This window comes from Haematobia irritans, chromosome 1 (assembly GCF_050003625.1).
Source record: "Haematobia irritans isolate KBUSLIRL chromosome 1, ASM5000362v1, whole genome shotgun sequence".
NCBI lineage: Eukaryota > Metazoa > Arthropoda > Insecta > Diptera > Muscidae > Haematobia > Haematobia irritans.
This window is the reverse complement of record NC_134397.1, coordinates 12,060,521-12,072,755: the sequence shown is the minus strand read 5'-3', so window position 1 is coordinate 12,072,755 and position 12,235 is coordinate 12,060,521. Positions and strand designations below refer to the sequence as shown.

Below are 12,235 nucleotides of genomic sequence, written 5' to 3'. Positions count from 1 at the left end.
CGATTTTAATATTGACAATTTAAAAAATTTTGTATAATTTTACATTTGTGTTTTATTAAGAATATAAAAAAAAATTATTTTTTTATTTGCATATTTGTTAAAAATTACTATAAATAAAAAGGAAGGTATTATTACTTTGCTCCCAGAGAAAGGCGACCTATCTCTATGCAAGAACTGGAGGGGAATTAGGGATGCCAGATTTTCAAGAGGCAAAAAGGGCACATTCATTTTATAAAACGAGCACATACGAAAAAAAGAGCACACTTTTTAAAATAAAATAAAAACATTTAATTCCATAATAATTCATTTAAACATAAAAAAGGTTCATAACATATAAATAAAATAAACCACTTTCAACTCAAGCTAATTTTCTTACAATACCTTGTAAGTAATTTTTTTTGTTAAAAAATTTTATTGAAAGAAGTTTGTTTACACCTCATTCACATTATACTTCCAAAATCCACTTTAGCTAGATTTCAACTGTCAGTTGCCTTATAAAAAATGAATTTCAAATCTACTTTTAGTAGATTTCGAGACTAATGTGAATGAGGTATTACATTTGAACAGAGTACAAAGTGAAGAAGCAACATCGGCGTGCTCTTCTTCGACTTTGATATATAAGTAAAACACTATTTAATTAGAAAATAACGGCGTAGGAAAATCTCGTAGTGTGCCAGTTACGTATGTTCAGTTTACTTTTACTATTTATTGAATCGCGTTAGAGTAATATTTGTTGTGATGCATACAAAGAGCAACCCAAGAGTACTTAACTAAAAATAGAGGACTTTTGCGTGCTCTTTTGACCTATCTTGTTTTAAGAGCACATTTTGTAAAAAAGAGCACATGTGCTCTTTAAAAGAACATGGTCAACAAAGTAATATCACATATCCTAAATAAGCGGCTATCAGACTTTGTGAATCCAAGCTGGAGAAACGAACAAGCTGGCTTTAGAACGCGTCGATCTTGCGTCGACTCTGTCAATACTATACGAATAATAGTCGAACAATCCGTTGAGTGTAAGAGAGTTCAAAAAAATAATCCGATTAATATGTTAGCTAGCCTGTACGACGGGGCAACTTGCCGAATACGACACGAACAACAACTTAGTGACCAAATAAAAGTTGAGGAAGACGTACGCCAAGGATGTGTCCTCTTACCACTCCTCTTCAACATACTTCTCGATGTAATAATGTCACGAGTATCTCAGAGTCATAGAGGAATAACCTGGGGACTACAAGGAAACCTCTGCGATCCCGACTACGCCGACGAAATTTGCCTTATTGCGAATAAGGGCATCGGATTCCAAGGAATGCTGAACGATCTAAATTAATATGCGGCGACTGCTGGAATGTCCATAAATATCCAAAAAGCAAAAGTCATGCGAATTAATGCGAGCAGCAACGATATAATTGTAGTAGAGGTGAAGCCAATTGAAAATGTAAAAATATTCTGCAACCTGGGAAGAATTATAACATTTGAAGGTGGTACCTCCGAAGATATAAAAAGTCGTCTCAAGCGCCCGAGCCGTATATTTTGGCCAAACACTATCACTAACGAAGACCTATGGCGTATCACCAAGCAGCAACCTGTATTATTGGAAATTCGAAGAAGAAAATGGATGTGGATCGGGTATACCTTGAGGAAGCCGCATGATGACATAACAAGAACAGTACTTGACTGGAATCCACAGGGAAGCCGAAGAAGAGGAAGACCAGCGAACACGTGGAAAAGATTAGTAGATGCCGAAGTACACGATGCGGGATACACATGGCGAGAACTAAAATACTTAGCTAATGACAGAACACAATGGAATGCATTTGTTACGGCCCTAACATATGTTCCTCCTAGGAATTTCAGGAAAATATATATATAAATAAAAACAAGTATATACGGCCGTAAGTTCGGCCAGGCCGAATCTTATGTACCCTCCACCATGGATTGCGTAGAAACTTCTACGAAAGACTGTCATCCACAATCGAATTACTTGGGTTGTGGTATCTTAAAACTTCTTATCATCGTTTTCTAAATTGTGAGTTAATCCATACGTGGTATACATTAGACAAAAAAGGTATGTGTAGGTACGTCTACAAATAATTACGAATCGATATGGACTTTTGCACGGTACGTAGAGAGCCAGAATTAAATATGGGGGTCGCTTATATGGGGGCTATATAGTATTATGAACTTGATATAGACCAATTTTTGTGAGATTGGGGATCGATTTATCTGAGGGCTATATATAACTATAGACCGATATGGATTTAGTTGTTAACGGCCATATACTAGCACAATGTACCAAATTTCAACTGACTCGGATGAAATTTGCTCCTCCAAAAGGCTCCAAAACCAAATCTCGGGATCGGTTTATATGGGGGCTATATATGATTATGGACTGATATGGACCACTTTTGGCATGGCTGTTAAGTATCATACATATACTAGCACCACGTACCAAATTTCAACCAGATTGGATGAAATTTGCTTCTCTTAGAGGCTCCGCAAGCCAAATAAGGGGAATGGTTTATATGGGGGCTATATATAATTATGGACCGATGTGGACCAATTTTTCCATGGGTGTTTCAGGCCATATATTAACACCACGTACCAAATTTCAACTGAATCAGATGAATTTTGGTCTTCCAAGAGGCTTCGGAGTTCAAATCTGGTGATCGGTTTATATGGGTGATCGGTCTAATTGGATATGATTAGATTTGAGCGGATACGAAAAATTGTGTGATCTTTTCATATCTAATTAATATTAAATTATTCGTTATTAAGGAAAAATCTATTACAATAATGAACATTTTCATTGTATCTATGAAATTGTTTCGTTGGCTCATGTTTTATGACAAATTTCATTATATTTACAATGAAATTTGATTTGCTGATATGTTAAAGCTTTTTCTAATAGTGTATTTCAAGTCGTTCTTCAAATATAAAAGAAATAATTATATTAGATGTAGGATGGGTGAATGGTTTCTTGTAGTTGAAGTTATTTAAAATTTTGGCATTTTTACTGATTGAGTTCTTAGAAAAAAATTCTTAAGAATAATCACATTTTTTTGTTTTTTTTAGGCTACCAACTATTATGAATGAAATTGTTTTGGAAAAACAAGATACGGAGGAAAGCTTTCATCAGATGAAATTTATGAAAAAAGCCTTCGATCAGTAAGCGACTGTCATTTGCTTGCAAACTGCTAGCTATTCGAATGAAGATATCTTTTCAAAAAAGATGTTAAACCGCATATACTTGAAATTTGTAATGGAAGTTCCTCTTACAAACAATCAATATATTTTTCAAATTGATCCTGGCTAGATTTTTGACGTGTTTGTGGTATACCAAACACAGATGACAAGGTTTTTGATGATATGGCCCATAACAAAAAACGAATATCAAACATGATGTGCAGGTAATATATGTTATAAATTAAGCTATTGTGGTTTTATGAATTGTTCTTTTTTATTTTTATTTACTGTAGTTTTAGAATGACATGCCCGCACAAATAAACACAATTTTTTTTTGTTTTGTTTTTGGTTTATGCGTTTTGTTTTACGCACACAAATATCGAGTGGAAACAGTTTTATTTAATGAAGTGTACGTACACCCGAGTAAAAATCTCTGTAAAGTCTAATATGGCTCTCCGAAACAAAAGCATCAATGAAGAAATAAACCAAAGAAGAAATGAATGTAGAGGAAGCAACTTGAAAATGTAATCAGATAGTTTACTTTTTCATATTTGGCACCCAAAGATGAAATACTTTCATCCGGGACGAAATTTTAGACAAATGAAATTCCCCTTTGTATAAAAATTCACCTTGCAATTTTTTTTAAAGCAAATGAAGCCGAATTTATAAAAATCATTATAACGATTGTCTTCCGTCGTTTTATGTACCTTTAAAGAAAAGTGTTTACTTTATTCGTTTGTAAAAAATTCCGTATATCAGAACCGAAAACTGTTCTTTTCGCCTTTAGCAAATGACGTCTTCGTTTAATATCAAGCGTCGATTTGCATCAAACTAAAACGGATTTATCGATTCTAGTTAGACATTGCAATGAGAATCACAAAAACGACTTTTCGCATTTTCGAAAACGAAATTTTAGGCCAAACGAAATTTTAGGCCAACGTAGGTTTCTTTTCTTAGTAAAGTTGTCTCTTTAAAGACAAATAAATCTTTGTTGTCTTGTTTGTCCCAAACGAACTTTGTTTAGCTGGAAAGAAAAATCTTTATCAACAAATTAAATCTAAGTTGGTGTAAAATTTCTTTTTCCCGAAAAGAAATTAATTTTTTGCAAAGTCTACTTTAAATTTTTTCAAAATTTGACTATCGACTAGTCGGATTTTCGATTTTTGCGGCTATTGAAAAGTCAACTTTTTATAGAATTTTTTAAAGAACTACATCAAATCACCCTTCAATTCAAATTTGTCTTTTTGACTTTTTCGTTAAAGTTCCAATAGACGAGTTTAAACACTATAAATAGCCGATTTGGCTCGATTTTCAAAAATGTCAAAAGTCGATTAGTTGATTTTGAAGGTTACAAAAATCGACATTGACTTTTGTATCCCTTATGCGCTTTACAGACTCTCAGTTATTCCGGACGGAATGTCGATGTTTGTAAAGAATCTTACAGTGTGTCGGATCGATACGACTAGTCGGCGATGACTAAATAATCGGTAAATGTGTTATCGATCCCATAAACATGCAGCAGTATCGATTATGTCTTGAGACTTAACTTATAATGTGCACAATATATGGGATATGTTCGACACGAGCACTATCGTTCGGAATAACTGATAGTCTGTAAAGCGCATGATCTCAACGACACATAGCATTTGTGCGAAACCTTCAATCAAAACGAAAGGATGAAACCTACGATGACGATAAATAATAAATCAAAATACAATTTTCTATAAAAAGGAAATGTGTGCTTCTTCTAGAGATTGTAATGAGAATAAAAATTCGCCCATTGCTCATTTACAATCATTATTTATTATGGTTGTTAATTTTTAATAAAGCAAAATAAAAAATATCGATTTTATTCAAAATTTAAAAAGTAAATTTTTCTTTTTTTTTCAAAATTGAAAATTCGATTTTTCGAATTGTGAAAACTTCAAAAATGTATTTTTTATGTTTATGGTTATTGATTTACTAACTCTACAACCCATTCCTTCAATTCAGATTCGACTTTTCACTAATATTCGATTAGTCGATTTCGCTTACTATAAAAAATCGTTTTTTTTTTAAATTTGGAGTAGTTTCCCATTGTTCAAAAATGAAAAGTCCATTTTTTGAATGTTAGAAAATTTAAAGAAGTCGTTTTACGACTTTTGAAAAGTTTACTTTTGGCATCTCGACTTTCAACTTTTTGGTAAATTTTCTGAGCTACATTACATTCCTTTAATTCAATTCACTTTCTATAAAAAAAGACAACTAGTCGATTTTGAAGAAATTGTTTATTCGATGAGCATTAGCGTAGCTAGACAATTTTCCTAGGGGGGGCTATAGCCCCCCTAGCTAAAAATTTATAGACTGAACTTATAGGTTCAATTAATGTTTTATATCATAAAATAGAATAAAAAAATAAATAAAAAAAAAAATATCCTCAATTATTTTAACTACACAGGAAGTTTTTTACTTCATTTTTTTCATATTTTAATGTGTAATTTTTTGTTTTCTTTTTTTTTTCAAATAGTTTAAAAAAAGATTAAGAATAAATAAATTGGCACAAATTATTCAAATTTTGCCATAAAACTGCTAAATCCATTATAGAAAAATCGATAATTTTGGAAATTATTAGAGGAAAAACGTTTCAAACAAGCGTCAGAATGCATTAAAAATCATAAAAACAATAAAAAAATATTTATTTGGGAAAATATCACAAAATTTTTTAATTCACATTCAAAACACTGAATTCGGATCTCACCTTAAGAAGTGATGCAAATTCATTGCAACGGCTGTTGAAACGGTGGACATTTGTCCTATGACAAGCTCATATTACATTCATTGCTTCTCCGCCAATTTTGCACCATTTCTAGACCCAAAAAGAACATTTTCACTACTTTTTTGGCGACGCTTTTTCGCAGCATTATTAAGATATTAATTTATGAAAGAATAGTTTTAATATCAATTACTATTTTTTTAATTAAATTGACTAAACTAAATCAATCAAAAGGTCGACCACAGCTTTATTTCATAAATATCTGACTTCAAACATTGCCATGGGCAACTGCTACCACAACCCAAGTAATTCGATTGTTCATGAAAGTCTTTAGCGGAACTTTGTGCGATTGTATATATGTACTTGTTTAATTGTTAAAAAAATTAAAAAAACTATTGATATTTATTGAAAAATGGAAAATCATAAATAGAGTTTCAAATTCTGGGGGGGTCTAAGCCCCCTCCCCAGAGGCCTTCCTACGCTTATGTCGATGAGTAGATATGAATGACTACCAAGAGTAGACTATGACTTTTTTGAAAAAAAAAGTCGATTAGTCGAAACTTTAACAATTTAGTAGTATCGATTTTTCAAAAAATTTTAGAAAATTTCGTCATTCGGATCATCTTTTCGATTTTCAAAAAAATCAGAAGTCGATAAGTCGACATTGATGATTGAAAAAAGTCGAATTTCGGCGTATGTATCGATTAACAGGTTGGCTTAAAAGTCCCCGGTCTAACAAAAAAAATACATTTTTTTGTCAAAATTCGTTTTTATTATTCAACATAGCTCCCTTCAAGAGCGATACAACGATTATAACGACCTTCCAATTTGTTGATACCATTTTGGTAGTACTCCTTCGGTTTTGCCTCAAAATAGGCCTCAGTTTCGACGATCACCTCTTCATTGCAGCCAAATTTTTTTTCCCTGCGAGCATTCTTTTGAGGTCTGAGAACAAGAAAAAGTCGCAGGGGCCAGATCTGGAGAATACGGTGGGTGGGGAAGCAATTCGAAGCCCAATTCATGAATGACTTGTGGCACGGTGCGTTGTCTTGGTGGAACAACACTTTTTTCTTCTTCATATGGGGCCGTTTTGCCGCGATTTCGACCTTCAAACGCTCCAATAACGCCATATAATAGTCACTGTTGATGGTTTTTCCCTTCTCAAGATAATCGATAAAATTATTCCATGCGCATCCCAAAAAAACAGAGGCCATCACTTTGCCAGCGGACTTTTGAGTCTTTCCACGCTTCGGAGACGGTTCGCCGGTCGCTGTCCACTCAGACGACTGTCGATTGGACTCAGGAGTGTAGTGATGGAGCCATGTTTTTCAGTCACATATCGACTGAAAAACTCGGGTGTATTGCGAGTTAACAGCTGCAAATACTGCTCAGAATCATCAACACGTTGTTCTTTTTGGTCAAATGTGAGCTGGAGCGGCACCCATTTTGCACAGAACTTCCGCATATCCAAATATTGATGAATGATATAACCAACACGTTCCTTTGATATCTTTAAGGCCTCTGCTATCTCGATCAACTTCATTTTACGGTCATTCAAAATCATTTTATGGATTTTTTTGATGTTTTCGTCGGTAATCACCTCTTTCGGGCGTCCACTGCGTTCACCGTCCTCCGTGCTCATTTCACCACGCTTGAATTTTGCATACCAATCAATTATTGTTGATTTCCATGGGGCAGAGTCCGGAAACTCATTATCAAGCCAAGTTTTTGCTTCCACCGCAGTTTTTCCCTTCAGAAAACAGTATTTTATCAAAACACGAAATTCCTTTTCGCGTCCATTTTTTTCACAATAACAAAAGTTGCTTCACAAAAGACGCTCTATCTCACAAACTAATTGACTTACAAACAAAAAAGTCGATGGGGGCATTGACTTCGACTCTTCTACTTTTTTTTTTTTGGCAAAAGGTCGTTTAGTTGAAAAATCAATTTTCGACTTTTTCATTGTGGGAACTGTCGTCGTTCGTCGTCATTCGGAACATCTTTTTGATTTTCAAAATATCAGAAGTCGATTAGTCGATATTGACGACTGAAAAAAGTCGAATTTCAGCGTTTGTATCGCTTAAATCTTTATTTGGGTCTTTGGTCACGAATTTAGTCCATTTAAAAGAGCATTCGTTGATTTTGGCCAACATCAAAGTTCGCTTAATCATTTTGACTAAAATTTAAAAAAGTCGATGGAGGCATTGACTTAGACTCTTCTACTTTTTTTTGGCAAAACGTCGTTTGAAATAGTTGAAATTGACTTTTCGACTATTTCATTTTGGGAACTGTAGTTAGACTGGTTACCAGAAACGGATAGATCTTATGAAAGTGACGACAGAACGAGCAAGTACATGTGCTATATCATGCATGGTGTGATGGATATTATTACTAAACATAATATTCGAGTGTACTGCGGCTATTTGACTAAAGTTGACATATAAAACAAATACACCAGCCTAAGGAGTTTATGAAATCAAACTGAACACGCATGCGCAATTTGTAGCACTGCGATAGTTATCAGTAACAATCCCTATAATCATATAAAATTAGATGGTGATGGTTAAGTGAGTATGTGTGCGGGTGTAGACATGTGTGAATATATACAAGCTAAAGGACAGACATATCATTTGCTTTGGACGCAATGAATTCCCGCAATACAATTCCCAATCGTTCTGTACCTTATCTCTTCAAAACAAAAAAACCGATAAGATAACACCGATATCACCACCAATACCATCAAATCATGGCTAAATTCATACAGACAGACACATGCACACACACACACCTTGATTGGATTGGTAGGTTTGTTTCCCTGCTCGTCATCGGTAAAGAATATCGGTTTACGTTTTGCCATTGTGGTGTTGGTGGAACACAATGTGTTACACTTTTGCTTACCCAAGGTGTACAATTCCGGTGTTGTGGTGCGAGGGGCGATGGTGGTAACATGGGTCGTTTGTCCGTCCATCGGTCCGCACACAGCTCTATTGGTATTGGTACTAAGCAAATAAATCATAATTCACACACATATGCCGATTCCGATTCCGGAGCTATGAATGTTTTTCTTCTTTTTTCCCGCTTTTTCCACAAATTGTTCAGGTTAACCGCAGGTCTCAGAGACATCATTTAACCAACTTTGTTGTTGTCACAATTGCTATATATGAGACACTCATACACGAGTCGTAGTGGGACCAATTTCTATCCGTGTTCTAAAGCTGGGTGCCAAGGTGTCGGTGTTAGTACCACAATTACCATCGTCGTCGACACCACCGCGAACTAGTTAGTGGTTAATGAGATCCTCCTCAGATCCGTGGTTTTTCTACAAAACCAAAAGAAATAAAATTAATGAAATATAGGTATACAAAAATACCCAATACCGATCGCGTTTCAATGAACGTATTGACGCTAATTGAAGGAATACGGATTCAAGTTTTGTTTTGTATTGAAAGTGTAACGCCAACCAAAGTGCAGTGATAAAGCAAAAATACATCAAAAAAATTAAATTTTACTTAATGAGATTAAAACATTATCACCATTGAGATTTATTTAATTGTTATAAGGAAATCATCGTTTGCTTATTCCGTTGGTGTAAATACTGAAACCTATGGTTTGTGAGAGCAGCAGTAGCAGTCTTCTAAGTTCATCCAATATGCAACTTAAGGTATATTCCATAGAAATCATCAAGACAAAAAGAAAACATACATAAAAGCCATTGTGCATTATCTCTCTCTCTCTTCAAGAGATAACTACAAGAAAGTGATAAAATAAGCTGGTGACATAAACAATTACAAAATATTGATATGGATATTATGAAAGCGTGAAAAAAAAACGAAATAGGAAAATGCAATATCCACATGCAAGTCATATCTAATTTGGAAAATATCAAATTATTATTTATTTTTAAGTTTAGATGAAGTAGTTCGATACTACTTCATTACCTGTTTTAAAATATTAATTTTTACAAAAATTAAAAATAATTATTTCCAATGTCCGAATCGACATTCTCTTTTCTTTAAGATCTTTAATTTTTTTGATATTTCAACTCGCTCCAAAATATTTTATTATTATTATTACTGGAAAATAAGGATTGCAAATGGGAACAAGAAGTTATCTTGTGGATTTTGCCCAATTTTTGGATGAATTGACTTTTCAAGTACCCTTCTAAAACAAAGAAAATATATCACCAAAATATTTCGAATTAAAAAGCTGGTTGAAATTGAAAACATTGTCAATTAAAAAAAAAAAACTAATCTATGTAGTTAACATTTTAATAAAAAAAGACAATTTAGAGTAGGATCGATCATTTTTAAATTTTTTTTTGTTATTTTTAATAAGAGTTTCGGAAACTCCGGAAAGTGGTCATTCACTGCCTTGTCAGGTAAAAAACACTTTGCTTGAAAATCAGATTAAATTAACAATATCTTCGAATCAATTTCTATTCTGTAATAAAAAAATCATTTGTTTAAAATATTTTTTTAATTAAAGGAAAGCTAATAATTTTTGTGTATACTGCATACATTTTTGATTGATTGGTTTTTCAAAATTTAATTTTGTGAATAAATCAGAAAATTTTTCATTTAATATTGTAGTTAAAATTCCCTCAAATTTTTAGATGAATTGACTTTTCAAGAACTCTTCTAAAACATGGAAAATATATCACCAAAATATTTCGAATTAAAAAGTAAGGTTGAAATTTAAAATATTGTCAATTAAATAACTAATCTATGTAATTAACATATTAATAAAAAAGTCAGTTTAGAATAGGATCGATCATTTTTAGATTTTTTTGTTATTTTTAATAAGAGTTTCGGAAAACTCCGGAAAATGGTCATTCACTGCTTTGTCAGGTAAAAAACTTTTTGCTTGAAAATCAGATCAAATTAACAATATTTTAGAATCAATTTCTATTCTGTAATAAAAAAATCATTCTGTTTAAAAAATTTTTTTAATTAAAGGAAAGTTAATAATTTTTGTGTATGCTGCTTATATTTTTGATTGATTGGCTTTTCAAAATTTAATTTTGTGAATAAATCAGAATTTTTTTCATTTAATATTGTAGTTAAAATTCCCTCAAATTTTTTGATGAATTGACTTTTCAAGAATCCTTCTAAAACACAGAAAATATATCACCAAAATATTTCAAATTAAAAAGTAAGGTTGAAATTGAAAATATTGTCAATTAAATAACTAATCTATGTAGTTAAAATTTTAATAAAAAAATTCAATTTAGAGTAGGATCGATCATTTTTAGATTTTTTGTTATTTTTAATAAGAGTTTCGGAAAACTCCGAAAAGTGGTCATTCATTGCCTTCTCAGGTAAAAAACTTTTTCCTAGAAAATCAGATTATATTAACAATATTTTAGAATCAATTTCTATTCTGTAATAAAAAAATCATTTGTTTAAAATATTTTTTTAATTAAAGGAAAGCTAATAATTTTTGTGTATGCTGCTTACACGCAGAGAAGAAACATGATTGCCACAATCATATTCGAAGAGCAAAATAATATGATAGCAGCTATTTTTGCGGCGACCATGTAACATTTTAACCTGCAACCATGTTGGCTCAGTGAACATGGTTCTAAGAAAAATACAATTGTCCTCATCTAAAATGTTATTATATTGATAAAAAGAATTTTGTTTCCATTAAAAGACAATGGTCACGATCTAAAATGTTATGTTATTCGTCAAAAATGTTTTTCTTCTAGTTAAAAGAACATGGTCACAACCTAAAATGTTTTGATTTTTATGAAAAAACTTTTTTCGTCGTCGAAAAAAGGACGCCACTTGAGAAAAGAAAACACAAAATCAACTTTATTTATTTGTTTTTATTTATTTATAAACTAATTCATTGTTTATTTGTATTTATAATGTCGTGCAAGCAAACTTCACATATTTTTACACACTCTAGTTTGGTTCAATTTCAACAATAAGTAATCATTCCATATTTACTTCGTGCCCATCAAATGTACAAACGCAGACATCATGTAACTGCAAATAAAAATAAATTATACCATATATCAAAAATGCAGAACAAAAACCAGGTATATTTTTTTCAATTACACTTTCCTTTTTGGTATTCACATAAAACCACGTGCCATTTCTGAATAAATAAATTAACACAAAACACAATAATTCCGTATTCTCCGTCCATTCCAAGAAACAATCAACACACGACTGACGCGCAAAATGAAAATCGTGTGTACCTGCTCAATGTTTTTATAAAATTCTTGTCGCTGCAAAAAAATTAAAAAATTAAATGGTCACGAAAACAATGTACATGGTCTTTATGGCCATG

The 12,235-nt window shown here is 32.4% G+C and overlaps 2 protein-coding genes across 4 annotated transcripts in view; both read left to right on the top strand.

The window, feature by feature from the left end:
• Positions 1-12,235, top strand: part of GATAe (endoderm-specific GATA factor) — a 67,874-nt gene that overhangs the window by 23,893 nt on the left and 31,746 nt on the right. The window contains exon 2 of one of the 3 annotated variants that reach the window (XM_075289254.1): positions 3,076-3,410. Coding sequence is in view for 2 of the 3 variants with exons in the window: in XM_075289252.1 (XP_075145367.1) it covers positions 9,543-9,599 (57 nt within the window). In the remaining variant the exon portion in view is untranslated. Of the gene's footprint in view, positions 1-3,075; positions 3,411-9,062; positions 9,600-12,235 lie in introns of those variants that run through there. The other 2 variants (XM_075289252.1, XM_075289253.1) reach the window with 2 other exon arrangements.
• On the top strand, positions 863-1,330 carry LOC142221412 (uncharacterized). The gene has a single exon (XM_075291133.1). The coding sequence runs from the start codon at positions 863-865 to the stop codon at positions 1,328-1,330; it is 468 nt and encodes a 155-aa protein (XP_075147248.1).